This window comes from Aphelocoma coerulescens, chromosome 26 (assembly GCF_041296385.1).
Source record: "Aphelocoma coerulescens isolate FSJ_1873_10779 chromosome 26, UR_Acoe_1.0, whole genome shotgun sequence".
In the NCBI taxonomy this organism is placed as follows: Eukaryota; Metazoa; Chordata; class Aves; order Passeriformes; family Corvidae; genus Aphelocoma; species Aphelocoma coerulescens.
In genome coordinates, this window is record NC_091039.1 from 5,235,453 (window position 1) to 5,253,990 (window position 18,538).

General features: G+C 61.0%; 1 protein-coding gene across 1 annotated transcript; it reads left to right on the forward strand.

Annotated features, from left to right (window-relative positions):
• The first annotated feature begins 991 nt into the window (after positions 1–991).
• On the forward strand, positions 992–16,611 carry MDFI (MyoD family inhibitor). The gene is made up of 4 exons (XM_068995837.1): positions 992–1,084; positions 11,675–11,857; positions 15,677–15,931; positions 16,245–16,611. Exons 1-4 carry the CDS (start codon positions 1,015–1,017, stop codon positions 16,499–16,501), a joined length of 765 nt encoding a protein of 254 aa, XP_068851938.1. The 5' UTR covers positions 992–1,014; the 3' UTR covers positions 16,502–16,611.
• The last annotated feature ends 1,927 nt before the right edge of the window (positions 16,612–18,538 follow it).

Consider the following 18,538-nt stretch of genomic DNA (forward strand, 5'->3'; position numbering starts at 1 on the left):
GGGCCCTGCGGGGACGCGGCCCCGGAGCAAACCGGGACCTCTGGGTTGGCCCACTGGGGATGTGCTGCTGCTGCTTGAACCTGGATTTCAGAGCGCTCTCAGGGCTGCTGGCGGCGGTGACGCCGTCACCTCTGATTCCAGCAGCTCCGGGCATCGCCCCAGGGAGCCGAACCCCATTTTCCAGTTGGGGAAACTGAGGCAGGGAGGGGTGAGGAAGGCGGAGGCGTTCCCTGGACACGCCAGGGAGTCACGGACGAAAGTTTTGCTTTCCTGCCTGGGAAAGAGGACAGGCTGCAGCACCCACCCGAGGGGTCCAAACACCCACCCGAGGGGCTCAAACACCCACCCGAGGGGTCCAAACACCCACCCGAGGGGCTCAAACACCACCCGAGGGGCTCAAACACCCACCCGAGGGGCTCAAACACCCACCCGAGGGGTCCAAACACCCACCCGAGGGGCTCAAACACCACCCGAGGGGCTCAAACACCACCCGAGGGGCCCGAGCACAGCTCAGTCCCGCTGCTCCCCCCGCAGTTTTCCTCAAGGGGACCCAGCCCCGCGCCGAGAGCGCGGCAGAGCTGTGAAATCCCAAATCCGAGGCTGGCCCCGGGAGCCACCTCCGCCTGCCCCGCGCCTCTCCCCTCTCCCGGCGCCGCTCCAGCCTCCAGCAGAAGCTCCCGGAGCGCTGCGGGCGCGGGTGGCCGCGTTTGCTCTCCCAACCTCTTTTTTTTGTTGTTTAATTTGAATTTTTTTTTTTTTTTTTTTTTTTTTTTTTTTAGGAATTGGGAAAGAAAAAAATAAAAAAAAATCCCAAGCCCGGCCCAGAGGCAGCCCCGCGCCCCGGCCGGCCCCCATCGCCGGGGCCGGGGGATGCGGGGCGGGCGCGGGGGCGGGCGCGGCGCCCCGCGGGGCCCCAGGTGAGCGCGGCGGGACGGGCCCCGCTCTGAGCCCGCACCGAGCCCCGCGCTGAGCCCGAGCTGAGCCCGAACTGAGCCCTCACCGAGCCCCGCACCGATGTCCCGGCCCGGCAGCCCCCGGCCGAGCCGCCCGGAGCAGCCCCGAGACGAGGCGGTCCCGATGGCAGGTACGGGAGGTTCTGCCCTGAGGGGGACGCGGAGGGGGGAGAGGGGTGCGCAGGGGGGGGGACACGGCGGGGGGCACCGGGGGTGAGTGTGGGGGGCGCGGCTGGAGGGGGGTGAATGTGTGTGTGTGTGCACGGGTGGGGTCTGTGCACGGGTGGGGGGCTATGGGATCGCAGGGAAGGCTGTGGGATCGCAGGGAGGGCTATGGGATCTCAGGGAAGGCTGTGAGATCTCGGGGAAGGCTGTGGGATCACAGGGAAGGCTGTGGGATCGCAGGGAGGGCTATGGGATCTCAGGGAAGGCTGTGGGATCACGGGGAAGGCTGTGGGATCGCGGGGAAGGCTGTGGGATCGCAGGGAGGGCTATGGGATCTCAGGGAAGGCTGTGGGATCGCGGGGAAGGCTGTGGGATCGCAGGGAAGGCTGTGGGATCTCAGGGAAGGCTGTGGGATCGCGGGGAAAGCTGTGGGATCGCAGGGAAGGCTGTGGGATCTCAGAGAAGGCTGTGGGATCTCAGAGAAGGCTGTGGGATCGCGGAGAAGGCTGTGGGATCGCGGGGAAGGCTGTGGGATCGCGGGGAAGACTATGGGATCACGGCTGGGGTGTGTGCGCGAGTGGGGGGTGTGTGCAGGGGGTGTGTAAATAAATGTCTGTGCGTGTGTGCAGGGCTGGGGGGCCGCGGCTGGGGGGTTTATGGGGGATTGGTTCAAAGTTTGGGGGGTGTGGGGTGCCCCATGTGGGAATGCACTGCCGGACACGCTGAGTGTGCACAGGAAGGGGAAGGAGGACAGTGAGTGTGAGTGTGTGAGTGTGAGTGTGTGAGTGTGAGTGTGAGCGTGAGTGCACGGCTGGGGTCTGTGGGTGGGTAGCATCGGGGTGTGTGGCTGGGGAGGGGGTGCAAGCAGGTTTGGGGTCGGGGGGAGGAGAGAACCTATGGCTGAGTGTTTGTGGGTGTGTTGGTGCAGGATTGTGAACATCTGAGCGTGTGTTGGTGCCCCTGGCAGTGTTTTCCTGTCTCTGTGTTTGTGTGTGAGCTCAGCAGCTGCCGGGAGCCCGCCGGGATTTCGCATCCCAAACTCTCCAGCAGTTTCTGTCCCGGAGCCAAGCCCAGGGAGCAGCTGGGGGGGGGGGGGGGGGGGTGAATTAAACCCCCCCAAAAAGTGGGGGTGAGGGGCGGGGGGCTGCTCTGCAGCCCTGGGTGGGTTACAGGGACCAGGCCGTGGAGAAGTGGGTGGAAAAGTTTGGGGAATCCTCACTTTTTCCACGGGGCAGAGCTGAGCCCCTCGCAGCCCCTCCGGTGGCTCTGCCTGGGTCGGTGGCCCCTGGTGCTGTCCCTGCCGAGCTTCACGTGCAGAAACGGCATTAAAAATCCCACGGAGAGATTAAAAACCAGCAGAGCAGGAGGCTGGAGGAGCACACCGCGGTGTGTCCGTCAGGCCAGACACAAAAGGGGCCAAATCCACCCCAAAAGCTCCGAAAGCGGCTGCCGGGCTGAGCGGAGCCGCGGGAGCTCCGGGATCCGGCACAGCTGGACCGGCCCCGTGTTGGCTTTGGCCCGGAGCACGGCCGGGCCCGGGCTTTGGATAATACATCCTCTTGTTCTCTTCCCCCTGCTCTTCCAGCTGGATGCCGCCGGCTCCGCTTCCCGGCTGAGCTCTGCTCCGAGCTCAGCCACGTCCCGGGGCCCAGGCAGCTGCGGGGGGCTGATTTCCCTGGATTTCCTTCCCTTTCCAGGTGGGAAATGGCGAGCACAGTGCAAAGAGCTTTTGCACGGGGCTTGTCCCCAGGCTGGCTCAGAGGAGGGCTGTGCACGGCTCCTGCACCAGCGGCTGGGGGGGGTTTTAAAAAGTAACTTAAAAAGCTGTTCAATATTTTGGGGAAAACGGCCTTGGAGCTTTTCCGCCTTCCCTGTGGTCGTACAGGAGCCGTGGGTGGGTAGAGAGTGGTTCAGCTCCCAGTTGTGCTGGTGGCCTGAGTGGGAGCACTGGGACCTGGCTGAGGTGCTTGGGGACATCTGTGAGTGCCCAATTTGGTGTGTCCCTGTTGGAGGGGCATCCGTGAGTGCCCAGTTCGGTGTTCCCATCTTGGAGGGGCACCCATGAGTGTCCAGTTCGGTGTTCCCATCTTGGAGGGGCATTTGTGAGTGCCCAGTTCGGTGTTCCCATCTTGGAGGGGCATTTGTGAGTGCCCAGTTCGGTGTTCCCATCTTGGAGGGGCACCCATGAGTGTCCAGTTCGGTGTTCCCATCTTGGAGGGGCACCCATCAGTGCCCAGTTCAGTGTTCCCATCTTGGAGGGGCACCCATCAGTGCCCAGTTCGGTATTCCCATCTTGGAGGGGTCTCACCTCCATCCCAAACCATCCCAAATTCCCCCTCCTCTTCCTCAGCTCCTCCAGAGGGGTCCCCAAGGTGTGACCCCAAGCAGAGCTGGACCAAATTTGCCTCCTTCAGACTCCTCCTTTGCAGTGTGGGGAGCACAACGGGGTCTCCTTAATTCCCACCTGCCCAGGCTCCAGAGGCCGAATTCCATCCCTGTCCCTCCTCTGTGCTGTCACATCCCAAACCCTCGCTCCCATCTCTTTTTCCTCCCTCTTCGTGGGATTTCGGTGAGGGATGAGCAGCCAGGCCCCTCCGTGTTTGTCCCTGTGACATTCGGCTGCCGAGCCCTGGTGGCTTGGGCAGGGGCCAGCGGCTCTGTCACGCACCGCCGGGCCTGGGAATTTTCTCTCTATTCCCTTTCCCAAGTTTTACAAACCAGAGTGGCTCGTCTGGAGACACCCAGGCTGGGGAATAAACAGGGAAACCGAGGTGCCGGCGTGGTTTGGCCGAGCTCAGCGTGGGGTGGGCAGCTCAGGTGGGGTTTGCAGGGCTCGCTGCTGTTTCCCAGCTGGAGATGGAGCTTTTTTCCCGGAGTTTGTTCCCTGGCACCTCTGGAGATGGGCCGGGTGCCACCACAGCCTCCTCCCACCCAGCAGGGACGGGGACATGGCAAACCAAGGCCCCAAAATAACCACAGGTAGTTGGCAGAGAGAAGAGGCCGCTGTCTGCCTGGGCAGGGAGGGGAGGAGTGATTATTTTTCGGAGGAATTAGCAGAAAATAGGAGGAAAACAAAGGTTTTTGCTTGGTGAGATTATCCTTCCTTCACTGAGGGACAGCAGGAAGCAGGAGAGGCTCTTTCCTCCTCCTCCATGTGAGGATGATGGAGACAAATCCACCTTCAGCAGCAAAAAAACCTCCTTGGCTTTGGCTCTGCTCATTCCCACCTCCCTTTTCCCTTCCCATTTGCTGTGGGGGGCCACCCCCGTGTCCCCCTCCGTGTCTCCAATCCCTGCCTGTGTCCCAGCTCAGCAGCTCAGAGTTTGGGATGCTCGTGCACATTTGTCCTTAATTCTTTCTGCCTGTTCCCAAGGATTTTGCCCCGAGGTGTGAGAGGAGGAGGAAAAAGCTGTTGCGTGCTCAGCCCCAAGCACGCAGCCTCCAGATCCGAAATGCCACTGGAGGCCTGCACGGGGTGCCCCAAGCAGGGAATTCTCAGCAGGAATCAGTGTCACCTCACTCAGGAACCCTTTACTGGCACTGTCCTGCTCTGGGATAGGGGTAGGAACAGCAAAAAACCCCATCCAAAATCAAAATAAAAGGGTTTTTTCTTGGCTCAGCACTGATTTAAAAGCAGGATTGCAGAGTTGCACGCAGCCACGCTCAAAGCACAAAGAACCCCTCCCAAAAAAAAGCCCTGAAAGAAACAAAACCTTATTTTTTTTACCCCCACAGAAAGACATTTTGCACCGAAGGATCGATTTCTGTTTTTCTTTCCAAGTTTTTCCCTGTCAGCTCCTGAAAACGCTTCGCTCGTGTTTGTTCTTTGAACGACAGCAAAACCTACAGAGGAAAAGAAAAGAAACCCAAGCAAAAAAAAAAAAAAAAAGGCAAAAAAAGCAGATTTCTGGCTTTTTTCAATGTTTCTGGGTTTGAGCAAAACAAAGCCGGGCCCTGGGGCTGCATCGCCCCTGCTCCCGCTCCAGCTCCTGATTGAATTTCCTTGGAAAGCGCCTGCCTGGGAGCTGCAGAAACCCAAGCTCTCCTCGGGGTATTTGCTGGAGTTCTGGTGATTTTCCCCAGAACTTTTCCACGCCTGGAGTTCCCCCTCCTGTGGGATCGGCACCCCCTGGGATGGCCCCAATATCCCTTCCCACATCCCAGTTTTCGGAATTTTCTTTGGGATCCGTGCGTGGGAGAAACCCCAACCTACAGAGAGCGCGAGCAGCAGCAGCAGCACTGGGAAGTTTTGGGCTCCATCCCCACAGGATGTTCCTTTTGGGAAAATCCCGTTTGCGTGCCTCAGTTTCCCCACCAACCAAGGCAGTTTTCCAGGAAAATCCCTGGAGCTCAGGGAAGGTGTGATGGGCCCGGGTTTAAATCAGTGCCAGGCAGATCCTGGGATGAAAGGGGCTGGAGAAATGCAAATTATTCTCCTGCTTAATAACAGTGCCCAGCAGCTCCTGCTGATCTGCTCCTCAATTAACTTTTTTTAAGGACTTAGGTTGGGAAGACACAAATTTTCCCTGGCAGGACCTGTGCTGGTTTAACCCCCAAGGTTACCCAATTACCGGCCTGGCTCGGGCTTTAATTACTCCCTCCATCATTTCCCCCAGCAGCTCCCTGCTCTGTAATTCCCAGAATCTCCTTGGATCTGATAGGCCTGGCCTTAGCAGCTTTCCAGGCCTCAGGGATAATTGCTTTTCCTTGAGGACACCCAGGATCTCCTCCTGTGTCCTTCCTCCAGGCTGGGCTCCCCTGATTTCCCAGATTTTCCATCCTTTGGGGAAAGGTGCTTCCACCTTTGCCCCAGGTGCTCCTCAAACTCCAGCTCAGTCCCAGCCTGGGTGTTTTCCCTGGTGTTTTCCCATCATTTTCCCCCATTCCCTGTCCCCACAGTGTGTTTGGGGTGGTTTATCTTGGGTTTGGGATGAGGCCTGGTGCTGGGAGATGAGGGAAGAAACCTGGACCTTCCCAGGTTTGTGTGCTGGGAAGTTCTGTTGTCCCTGTTTTTCCAGTCCAGGGCTTAAAGATCCCTCCTTCCCTTGCAGCTCCACACTGGGATGGTGCCTTAATATCTATAAAATGTAAATATATTTATGTTAAATCAGTTCTTGCTGCTTAAGGAATAATTCCTCCCAAACTGCTGCGGTGTCAGAGGTGTTTCTTGCAGGGAATTTATGTTTTCTCTTCCCTGGAATCCCTTGTAGGAGCAAGTCTTCCATGAATTTGGTTTGGCAGGAGCCAGTTGGAGCCATGAGGACCTTGGAGGGATGGGATTTGTAGGGACACCGACCTGGAGTCGGGGTTTGGTCACTGAGGTCAAACTCCGAACAGGGATGGACTGGATGGATGCTGCTCCTGGCCTGTCTGGCCCCAAAATTCCTCCCTCCCTTCCCACCCAAAATCTATAAATAACAAATAACAACAACTCCCGGCCTGCTGAGCTGTTTGGGGTTTTTGTGGGTTTTTTTTTTTGCTTTGTTTTGCTTTTTTATTTTTTGCATTTAAGAAGTCTTTCCTCATAGAAACCTCTGGTGTTCTGGACTGGATTCCTCATTGTCCCAGAACTGTTTATCCAAATCTTTGCCCAGGTGAGCAGAGAGACACTGGGCCAAAGGTTTGCTGGGTGGGAAGCAAAGCTGTGCTGGATCTGTCCTGGCCATGCTTTGGGCATCTCTCCTCCCCTCCCCGCCCTCCTTTTCCTTTTCCTATCCCAGAATCTGAGGTGGCCTCGGTGCATTCATTTCAGACTGAGTGTAAAGAAGGAGATTGGGGTTTTTTCCCGGGATTTTGCCTCCCTCTGCTCCCTCCTGGCTCGCGGGATGGGAAGGATTTGCTTCAGTGCCGTCTCTTCTGCACTGGAAACCTGAAATGTCCCTGGAATGGGGCAGGCAGGCACCTGATGAGGCCTGGAAATCCAGGAGAGGTTTCAGACTCATTTTACCTGCTTGGAAAAGGGATCAGAGAGCTCCCTACCCAAACAGCACCGAGTTGTTGGGTTGTTATTCATGGCAACTGCATCCAGGATTTCCTGCTCCCTGTCCAGCCATTCCCAAGGGATTAAAGGCAGGGAAAAGGGGGCTCTCCTGAGCATCTCCACGCTGGCAGGAGTTGCATCCCGTGGTGTTGGGTTTGGATGCTCCCCAAAAGCTCTGATGTGGATCCAGATGTGCTGAGACCCCTTCTCCCTCCTTTTTGGTCAACACCAAACCCCAACCTGCCAAAGGGATGGGATTTGTTCCCACATTCCCAGTCCCAGCCTGCCAAGGGATGGGATTTGCTCCCACATTCCCAGTCCCAGCCTGCCAAGGGATGGGATTTGCTCCCACATTCCCAGTCCCACCCTGCCAAGGGATGGGATTTGCTCCCACATTCCCAGTCCCACCCTGCCAAGGGATGGGATTTGTTCCCACATTCCCAGTCCCAGCCTGCCAAGGGATGGGATTTGCTCCCACATTCCCAGTCCCAGCCTGCTGAAGGGATGGGATTTGCTCCCACATTCCCAGTCCCACCCTGCCAAGGGATGGGATTTGTTCCCACATTCCCCAGTCCAGCCTCTCTTTAGTTCCATGTTGGAGAAGTTTTCCTCCCCGTGCTGTCCCTCCCTGGGACTGGGAATGGGGCCGTGTCCATCCGTCTCCTGCCACCAGATTCCTTCCCTCAGAGCCAAAGGCATTCGGGAGGAAGAGGGACAGGGAAATGAGATCCCAGGAGCCGGGCAGATCATCAGCCACATCCCAGGAATGCTGAGCAGGAGCCACGGGACACCCTGGGTGCGTTTGACCCCAAACCACGGCTCCAGCTTTGCGTCTTCCCACATCCTCTGGGGGTCTGGGCACCACAGCCGGCTGGGAGAAGGGAATCCACAGGTTTTTGGGAGCTGGGGGCTGCTGTGGCTCTGCTGCCTGTGGTGTGGCTCGTGGTTGTGCTGCTGGAGAAGCTCATCCCGGGATGCTGACGGGCTGTTCCTGCCTTTTGCTTGTCGGGCTCTTTGGGAATGCTTAACTCAGCCCATCAGGAATTCCGGGTGCTTCCCACCCGGAGCACAGAGCACTTTTCCCCCTGACCAGAACCAGCCCCAGGAGCTCTGGCAGACTCAGGGCCTTGCTGCATTCCCAGAGGGATGGGACATTGGACTTTGCAGGGATTTTACAGGATCCTCAGTTGCAGCCATGAAACCTTCCAGCTTCTTTGCACCTTTCCTCTCCCCTCTCCTATTTTCCCACCTCCTCGATGGACTTTGGAGCTCACTGATGTCTCGGGGCTTCCGTGACGGATGGATTTGGACTTTGGGACTGGGGAGAATAATCAGAAAACCGGATCCATGTGCGTGTCCTGGGCTTGGCAAACGAAAGCAGCTCCACATCTATCACTTGCCCGATCTCTGGTACCTTAGGGCAGTGCTGGGATTTATTGAAGCTGAAATTATTATTTTTAAATGCCTCGTTACCTCTTTTCCCAAAAACCAGGGATCTGAGCCGCTCTCCCTGTGCCACGGCCACCTCCACATCCCCCTTGTGCTGCTCCTGGGGGAGCAGAGACTTGGACTCTCATCCCAGGCTCTGGGGAGGATTTGCCCTGGCCAGGAAGGGTCTGGGGGTGCCGGATCAGGGAAAAAGGGAGGGATGTCCCATCCCAAGGGCTGGCTCTCCTTAGGGTTTTTCCCGGGCTTGTGGTTGGTTTTAAACCTGATGGATTCAGGTCAAGCCTGGTCTCGTTCTGGGGGCAGCAGGGGAGGGAAGGAGCCAGTCCTGCCCTGCTGGCAGCAGGGGGAGGGGATCCAGAGGGGCCTCAGCTTGGCAGGGCACCCCTGGAGCAGGGGTTGGGGGAATTTAAGGGAGGAGAGGGAGCCGGGAGCTGTGGGATGAGCCTGTGCCAGTGCTGGAAGTGCCTGTTCACCTTTCCCTGTGCCAGCAGAGCTGATGCCTCTTGTTGGGGGGAATTTGGGAGCTGCTGCCCACCCAGAGCCTGAGCACTTCCCGGGGCATTCCCTCTGCACTTCCCTGTGGATCAGGGGTGGGAGCCTGCGGGGTCTGTGCTCAGCCCACACGTGTCCAGCTTCTCCCAGACCTTCCCTGGGGTCAGGCTGTGACCACGAGGGTGGGCACGGCCCTTTTCCATCCCATTCCCGGGGGAAATGGTGCTCTTGGGGAGCAGCAGCATCCGCACATTCCCTGTGGCCCTGCAGCAGCAGGGATGTGAGGCAGCGCAAGGCAGGGAAGGACCAGCTGACCCAAACTTCATTCCTGCCTATTTTTGTCCCTCTCCTGGCCAGCTTGTTCCCGGGGGAGTTAATTTAATTGCCACCTTCCTCCCTGCGTGGCTGTGGTTGTGTGCGAGCCCTTGTGCAGGGTAATTACAAGTGCGAAGCGGACACGGCAGGAACGAGCCTGGGCTCCTTCCCGGTTGGAGCAGCACCCTGGATATCCCTGTGGATCCACCCAGCCAGGCCTGCTGCTGTCCCACGGAGCTCCAGGCCTCACCAGACTGCCCCTTGTCCCCAGGAGCAGGCACAGAGGAGGCGAGGGATGTGCTGGAGACACGGAGTGGTCGTGGCAGGGATCTGCTGGAGCTCTCCCTGTGCCAGCCCTTCTCCTGCTGCTGCACCTGATTTTCCAGCTCTTTTTCCCAATCGCTGACCCGCAGGGAAGGGGATCTGGCGGTGATGGGGCTGTTCTGGGCAGCCCTGGGGGTTTTTAAGCCCTGAACACACTTTGGGCACCTCACAGCAGAAACCAGAGCAGCTCCCGGGCTCTGCTGGTTCTCAGTGGCTCCAATGCCTTCCCAGGGACTCTGAGGGAGTTTCACCCTCTGTGCCCTGCCCGGGACACCTCTGGCTTCACTCAGGGCTCCTCAGCCATCGGGATTTTGTGTCTGGCTTTGGATCAGGGCTGACTCCAGGCTGGGACATGACAGAGGCTGTGGGTGCAGCAGTGTGTGGGTGTCACCCCACACCCGTGGGGAGATGACAGCCTGCTCTCCTCACCTCTCCATTTCGCTCTGGGCTTTCCAGAGGCTTGGGAATGGCTCTTCTCCCATCTGGGGCTCACGTGCTCACGCTCCATTGGGATTCAGAGCCAACGTTTCTGTAGCAAAATTCAGCTGGAGCTGCTGGATTTGCCTTGGTTGAACCCCAAAATCGCTTTCTGTGAGGGGGTGTTTGGCACCAGGATTTCTCCCATGGGGAAGAACTCAGCTCCTTTCAGGTTTTTGCCACCCCATCGAGGGGTCCTGCAGGGGTTACTCCTGCTCCGGAGTGCGGGAGGATGAGGGAAGGTGGCAGCCAGCTCCCGCAGGGAAGACAGTGGCCCTTTCATGGGAAGGGGGATGAAAAATCCAGCTTGAGCCCTGCGAGCAGGGCTCTGTGCTGGGATGAGTTTTCCTTCCCACAAAACCCCCTGTCTCAGGAGCTCCAGCGCCCCAGGCTGGACCTGCACGCTGGGGAGAGCAGAGAGGGCGGTCCTGTAGGGAAACTGAGGCACGTGGATGATTTTGGAGCTGGGAGCAGAGCAGCTTCACTCCAGCCCGGCTGCAGCCCCTCTGCAGCATTTCCAGGCTCCAGCAGATCCCGGGGCACAGCTGGAACCCCCCACTTCCCTCGTTATGCTCCTTTTAATTATCCATAATTGCCCTCCTTCCTCCTCGGCGCTGGTGTGCGGGACCCTGGTTTTATCGAGGATAATGAAGTGTCCCAAGCCCCTTTCCCCCTTCCCTTCCCCTCCCCTCCCTGCCGGCATTCAGGACCTCCTGTTACAGCCAGGGCAATTATGGCTCTCTGCTCTCCCTCCCTCTGCCCAGCCTATAATTTAGTTTTATATAAAGCACGCTCCAGCCCCTGTTGTGCAAGACGTTGCTATTCCGGGGGATGGGCAGAGGGATGGGGCGGCCGGGAGGGGGCTCGGGGTGGGTGCGGGAGAGTGGCGTTGCACCGAGCCCCCCCCTCCAGACACGCCCTGGGCACCCCACATTCCCCGTGGGATGGAGCAGCCAGCTCCCAGCAGTGCCGAAGGTGGTCCTGCCTTCTCCCGGCTTTCTGCGAGGGGGTGTTTGGCACCGGGATTTCTCCCATGGGGAAGAACTCGGCTCCTTTCAGGTTTTTGCCGCCCCATCGAGGGGTCCTGCAGGGGTTACTCCTGCTCCGGAGTGCGGGAGGATGAGGGAAGGTGGCAGCCAGCTCCCGCAGGGAAGACAGTGGCCCTTTCATGGGAAGGGGGATGAAAAATCCAGCTTGAGCTGCGGAGTGTAACCAGATCCCTTGGCTCTTTTGGAGAAGGAATGTGAGAGCTTGGAAGGGTTTTTGGGATGGTGCTGCCGAGCCGCTGGCGCTGCAGCGGGGTGAGCAGCTGCGGGGTGATGCAGCCGCGGTGCCCGTCCCGAGCAGCCCCAAATCCCGCGTGGTGCTCCAGCTCTTCCCCCTTCCTGCGTGCGGCAGGGATGTGGCTCGGGAATCAGAGCCCAGACACCCTGACCGGTGCCATGGGCAGTGTCTGGGGCCGGGCTGGGGGTTTGGGTGGCCCCGGGGGGCTCGGCTCTAACCCCGTTTCTCTTTGCAGAGGTGGCCGAGCCCTCGCGCCCTCCCCCGAGGCCGATCCCAGCGGTGCCACCGGCGGAGCCCCGGCCTCCCGCCCGCCCCGCGGTGCCGAAGAAGGAGAAACCCCCGGAAGATGACAAGTCCCCAAAAGTGCTGACGAAAAGCCGCCGGGCCGAGCTCTGCGGCGCTCCCGAAGCTGTGACATGTGAGTGTTTCCCTCGGTGGCAGCTCCGGACACCTCTGGGGCCCGTGCCTTGGGCTGCTGCCACCTCATCAGCAGCGGGGCTCATTAAAAAGCGGGGCAGAGGTGGGAACTGTCTCCTCCTCGCTTTGTTCCTCCCCACATCAAAGCTCGAACCGAGCCTGAGTCACCTGGAGAGGCGAAAGCGAAGGGCGGCACCCGGCATGGCTCTCGCTGCCCTCCGAGGCGGAGCCGGGGCAGCTGGAGCTGCTTTGGGAAGCGTTGGGGTCCTCTGGGATGCCGTGGTGGGAAGAGGGATGAGCCCTCGGGGAAGAAGCTGGGTGGAGCATCCCCCAAAACCCCAGTGGGAGAGAGGAGAGCCCCAGAGAACGTTTTCGAGGGCACAGCCGTTGGGATGTTTCCTTGGGCACAGCCCCGGGATGTCTCCGTGGGCACAGCCCCGGGATGTTTCCGTGGGCACAGCCCCGGGGTACCTCAGTGGGCACAGCCCCGGGATGTTTCCGTGGGCACAGCCCCGGGATGTCTCCGTGGGCACAGTCCCGGGATGTCTCCGTGGGCACAGCCCCGGGATGTCTCAGGGGGCACAGCCCCGGGGTACCTCAGTGGGCACAGCCCCGGGATGTCTCCGTGGGCGCAGCCCCGGGATGTTTCCGTGGGCACAGCCCCGGGGTACCTCAGTGGGCACAGCTCCCGGGATGTCTCCGTGGGCACAACCCCTGGATGTCTCAGTGGGCACAGCCCCGGGATGTTTCCGTGGGCACAGCCCCGGGATGTCTCCGTGGGCACAGCCCCGGGATGTTTCCGTGGGCACAGCCCCGGGATGTCTCCGTGGGCACAGCCCCGGGATGTTTCCGTGGGCACAGCCCCGGGGCGGGAGCGCAGCAGGCGCTTGCTGGAGCAAAGGGAGACGCTTCGCGCTGGGCCAGCTCTTGCCTTGGCGAGTCCGGGGCAAGGGTGAGGCTGGTGCCAAGCCTGGCTGAGCCGGGCTGTCCGCACAGAGGAGTTGGTTTTGCCGCAGGCGGTGGCGGGGCCAGGCAGCACCTCCCAAAATCTGCTGCCGTGAGAAACGCCGGGGTGGGGTAGGCGCAGGGTGCGGGCCGGGGTGCCCTCGCTCCGCTCCCCGTTGCAGGGGTGGGGGAGCGGAGCTGGCAGACGCGGGAGGCTCTCCTGGAGCCGTCCATCCTTTCCCTGGCCCCCAGCCCGGATCCCAGGGTTTCTCTCCCAGGCTGCCGTTCCCCTTCTGCTGGATGCTGGCGCGCAGCTTCCCCTTCCAAGGGGCGTAAAGTGGATGGAAGCTTCCCCGCGGGATGAGGGCTCCGGAGGGTGGGCAGGGGAGGGGAGAGGACGGCGAAATGCGGGCGCTGGAGCGGGGAGAGCGCACGTTTCCTGCGGCAGAGCCCGAGACTTGCGCAGCATCTGGGAGCTGGGCCGGTTGCCCAAAGACATTCTGCACGTCTGACTCACACCGCAGCCGCTGCACGGCCCCCTCCCCAGCCCAGCCCAGCCCCCCGGCCGCCCCCCACGGGCCTCGGGGCTGGGAGGGACGTGGGTACCCTCCAGCTGGGTGCTGGATGAAGGGACCTTCCCTTCTCTCCCTGGGAAATGAGCAGCGTCTCCTCTGGTATCCCCCACTCCTCCCGGTGCTGCTCTTGGGGGGGGTCACCATTGGGTTTTGGGGGTTATTCCTCCTTTGGCAGGACCCGGGGAGCACAGTTAGGCTCTCCCATGGGATGGTGGCATTCCCGTGCCAGTCTGGCTCATGGCAAGCTCAAGAGGAACAGGGCAGAAGGGGCTGTCAGGTGCGGGGTCGTGTCCATGTCCAGCAGTGCCAGGATTGCCCCCCCCCCCGAAGGCTCAGCTCTGGTGCTTGAATCCATTTTTCCAGCGTTCTGGAACACTGGGATTGCGGGTTTGGGATTCTGGGTGTTGAGTTTCAGGCAGGAGCAGCAGACCCAGGTGGCCTCTCCAAGCCCTGCCAGTGGCTCGGGGAGGGTCACAGCAGGGGGACTCTGGTGATGCTGCCCTGGGACAGCCTGAGGGGATCCAGGAGTATGGCCTCGGTGGGAAACCCAAAGGGAATATCCAGGAGGGTTTTGGTCATTGAAGAGCTGCAGACAGGCAGTTTTCCCCAAAATCCTGGGGTTTCAGGGCTGCTCCCCCCACTCCTGCCCGCAGATACTGAGGAGCTGGTGGTGCCTCTTTTAGAAGAGCTTTGGCCTTGTGTCCTAAAGGCTGTCCTAAAAAAATGGGAGCTATTTTCCCTGACTTTGAGCAGGGGGATTCCTGGCTGCCTCTGGCTGCCCCTCACCGGAGCCAGAGCGTGATTTTGATTTACAAACAGTTTAATCTGAGGAATGCGGCGAAATGGGGAGCGCCAAGTGCATCCTGCTGCAATCCCAGAGAATCCAGCTGCCGTCCGAGGCTGCTGAGCTGCTGCTGCGTCCCTCTTGACTCAGGCCCTGTGGGCTCAGCCCCTTCCTGTCACAGCTCCGGGCAGCCCTGGTCACTGTGGGCATCCTCGGTGCCATCTCAGTGCACACACGAGGCTGGAGAGGGCACCGGACAAGGGTACACAGAAAGCCAACACTCCATGAGGTTTTTTAGGGAGGGGAGACAATTCCTGTTTTATCCAAGACCTGTTTTCTGTTTCCCCAGTCTCCCATCCCTCCTGCCTCCAGCCCACTTTTCCCGCTCAGCTCTGGTTATTTTAAGTTCCCTTCCCAGCGGGTGTCAAAGACCAAGCTCCCAGTTTAACCTCCCTCGGCGACCTGAGCCGAGCTCAGCCTGGTAAAACCAAGCACTGGGACCATCCACTTGTGTCTTTCACCTTCCACCTATTTTATTTTCGCCTTCCATCTATTTTATTTTCGTGGATTCAGGACAGGGACCGTCTGTGCCCGCTCCACCCCCGTGTCCCCCCGTGCCCTGCACAGAAAGCAGCTCCTGTTCCCTGGTGCCTTTGCCCTCGAGCCTCTCTCCTGAATCATCCCTTGTTTACTGCCACGGCAGAGGAAAAGCAAAGTTTGGCCGAAGCACCACCAGACGGGATTTTATTTGTGGCATTGCTGGGGAGGCTGATGGGTGCTGGCACTGGGAACCAGCACAAAGATGGGTGCTCCCATTCCTTGTGCTGGTTCCCAGTCCTCTCCCAGAGCACCACGGCTGGGGACGGCAGGAGCACGGGGCTGAGCCACCCCTCTGGCTCTGGCAGCATCCTGGCAGGACACGGGGCTGCGGCGGGAGAGGCTGCAGGGAGGCACAGACACAGCAGAGTTATTTTCCTCCTCCTGCAGAGAAGTTCAGCCAGAGGTTGTGGAGACCTTAAGGAAGTGGCCGGTTCCCGCAGAGCCGGGGAGAGGAGCAGGCTGGCTCCGCAGCCGTGCCTCATCTCCTCTGGCTTTACAGAGGGCGGGGGGGACATCCAGGAGCTCTGTCTGGCAGCCTCGGTGGGTTCGTCCCTGCTGGCTGTGCCGGGAGATCTCCTCCTTCAGGTCCTCTGGTGATTTGCAGCAGTTTCAGCATGTCCTTTACGACAAATCTTCATTTCTTGGGGTTTTTTCATCCCTTCCTCTCTCCAGAGCCTTTGCCTTCTTCCCTTCACCATCCCTTTTCCTTCCTTTGTCCTTCCTTCCTCCAGCCACCTTTTCCACATCTCCACTTCCATCTCCATCCTCTTGGACCATCCATCCATCAGCAAGCATCACCTCCTGGTCACCCCGTGTCCAGCTGGGGACCGGATTCCCGTGTTTCTCTGAGGTCTGGGCACGCGTTTCTCCCGGCGGAGAGGGCAGGGGGGGTAACGTGCTGCTCTCTCCTCTTCAGGCCAGCCCCAGGTGCGAACACCCCCGCAGCCCCCCGGGCCCTGCACCCACCTGCTGCACAACGGCGCCGGGCGTGGGCCGGAGCCGGGCGGTGCCAACGGGGAGGCGGGGAACGGGATGTGCCGGGCCGTGCCCAGCTCGCAGAAGCCGCACCGAAAGCTGCAGTCGCACCACTCCATCAACAGCCAGAGCAGCAAGAAGAGCAAGGGCAGCTCCAAGTCGGCCTCTTCCCACATCCCCATTGAGGCGCAGGAAGGTACCAGCTGTCCTCTCTCCGGGTCTCCTCGGGACCCTCATCCCTTGGGATCTCATCCTCCGAGCCCAGCGGGACCCCTGGGCCCTGCTGGTGGCCTCTGCAGGGCGGGTGCTGAGCAGGGCCATCTCCTGTCCTCCAGAATTGGTCTCTCTTGAGGCCTGGGTGTTGAGGGAGACTCCCTGGGGCAGTGCCTGCCTCCCGAGCCCTTTTCCCATCCCTTCCGCGAATTCCCGAGGGAGGATTTCCGTCCTCGCGGTGCTCCCCCAGCACCCACCTGTGCCGGGCGCTGTCTCACCCCTGCGTTCCTCCCCAGACTGCTGCGTCCACTGCATCCTCTCCTGCCTCTTCTGCGAGTTCCTGACCCTCTGCAACATCGTGCTGGACTGTGCCACCTGCGGCTCCTGCACCTCCGAGGACTCCTGCATCTGCTGCTGCTGCTGCAACTCGGGCGAGTGCGCGGACTGCGACCTGCCCTGCGACATGGACTGCGGCATCATCGACGCCTGCTGCGAGTCCGCCGACTGCCTGGAGATCTGCATGGAGTGCTGCGGGCTCTGCTTCTCCTCCTGAGGGCCCCGCTGGGCCGGGGGACCCGCGCTGGGACCCCCCCAGGCTCTCCCGCAGCGGGCGAGGCTCCGGCCGGTCCCTCGGGAAACGCCGAAACCTCGAGGAGGAGGAGGAGGAGGAGGAGGAGGAGGAGGAGAGCGAATCCCTCGCTGCGAAACCTCGTCCTTGGAGCCGGAGCCGGATCCTGCCTGGGGAAGGGGGAACCCAGAGGGCCGTGGGGGCTCTGGCAGTGTCCTGTCCCGCTCTACCTCTGCCCGCACCGGGGCACCGCGGGAGCCTCCTGCTACCTGAGCCGAGAGCAGGAGCGCCCGTCCCGCAGAGCCACCCCGGGGCCCGGCGCTGGGGACAGCCCGTCCCGCTGGCACCGCCCCAGGACAGCGCTCCGGGGGGGTTACAGGGGGTGGCACGGAGCATCCCCCTGCCAGGGACACCTCCAGGGACACCTCCAGGGACACCTCCAAGGCCGGGTGACTCCCGCACACCGGGAGATGCTGGAGCCTCCAGCCCGGCTGTGGAGCCCCGTGCTGGGGGACGCGTCCTGCCAGGCCCCCCTCCCCTCGGTGCTGAGCCCGGCAGCCAAGTGCAATACCCGCAGCCTCCCCCCTCCCGGGAAGAAGCTTTTCCTGCAGCCGGAGCTGTGCCGGGCTGACACCGACCCCTGCGTGTCCCCCGTGTGTCCCAGGCGTGGCGGGGCAGGGTGGCTCGGTTGGTGCCAAATGACCCCCAGCAGTTGTTGGTCCCCGTGCCACCATCCCGGGGACAGAGGTGGTGGCTGGGTGGGGGTGGCAGACACCCCGCTGACGGGCTGGGGAGACGGGGAGGGAAGCGTCACGGTATTTTATAAGTTTTTTGTTCCTTTTTATTGTAAATAAAGGTCTTTCTTCATTTCTGACCCACGGCTGCTGCAGCACGTGCTCCGCCGGGCACTCCCTGGGGACAGAGGCTCCGTGTCCCCTGTCCCTGCAGCCCATCCTGGCTTTGGGGACATGGGACAGGTCAGTGACAGCCCCAGAGTGCTCCTGTTTGCTCCTTGTGCTGGGAAGGAGAGCACAAGAGGACTCTCTGTCCTTGGCTCCAGGGAACAGGTCCTGGAGTGCCCTGGGACAAACCCTGTCCCCTTTGTCCCACCACCCTTGGGATGTCATCTCCTCCCGGGCTGCTTCACCAACCCTAGGGCACAAATTCCCCACAGGAGAAAATAAATTACGTGAATTCCCAGCAGGAGGGCTGCGGCTGCTGAGGTTGCAGCCCCTGGAATTTGGGTGCCTTTGGCCACTCCTGCTGCCACCCACAGCCCCCCAGCCCTGTGTGGGACCCCCAACCGTGCCAGGCCATGCCACGAGGGTCAGGGACCACGGCCCCACAGCGGGGTCCCGCTGCCCCTGGAAAGGCTCAGCTGGCCCAGCTCAGCTGCTGCCTGGGCTGAAGTTGAACGAGGAGGGAAAAACGCTTAAAAACCGAGGCCAAATGGGTCAGTTGGTCACGGCGACAAGGGCTGGTTTGGGATCTGGGCTCGCTGCCCTCCGGCGCTGCCGCTCAGCCGGGAATCCTATTTTTAGTGCTGAGCCAGAGGCGGCCGGAGCCCAGCCCGGTGCAAGCGCCCGGAGGGACCGAGGATGGTGCGGGCAGCCTTCCTCCACCCCACACACCGCACGGAGGGCTCGGGGCGCTGGGTTGGGGTTTTACCCCTTCCTAAAGCAGCGAGAGCCGGGCGTGGGATGCACATCCCTGCCCACCCCGGGACAAACGGGATCGGGGCCCCATCCGGCATTTGCAGGGTGGGTCGGAGCTTTTCCACAGCCTCTGGCTGAGGCTCTGCTCCAAACCTTCACATCCTTGGCACGGAGGCCCGGAGGCGCTGGCCTTCCCCAGGCTGGCCTTGCTGCTGCTGCTAATTAGGGAGGCTGGAGCTGGCAGGGCTGCTCCCACCAGCCGGAGCCGCTTAATGGGGAACAGATTCCCCCAGTGCGGGAGGGCCCTGCGGGCTGGCCGGGCCCTGCGTGGGTGAGTCCGGTGTGGGGTGGGGGTCACACACACCCC

Excerpts from the sequence above, each read along its gene's own strand:
- MDFI (XM_068995837.1), top strand. The coding sequence starts at position 1,015 with ATGTCCCGGCCCGGCAGCCCCCGGCCGAGCCGCCCGGAGCAGCCCCGA. Across the intron at positions 1,085-11,674 it reads CGAGGCGGTCCCGATGGCAG|AGGTGGCCGAGCCCTCGCGC; the intron begins GTACGGGAGGTT and ends TTCTCTTTGCAG. Across the intron at positions 15,932-16,244 it reads CCCCATTGAGGCGCAGGAAG|ACTGCTGCGTCCACTGCATC; the intron begins GTACCAGCTGTC and ends GTTCCTCCCCAG.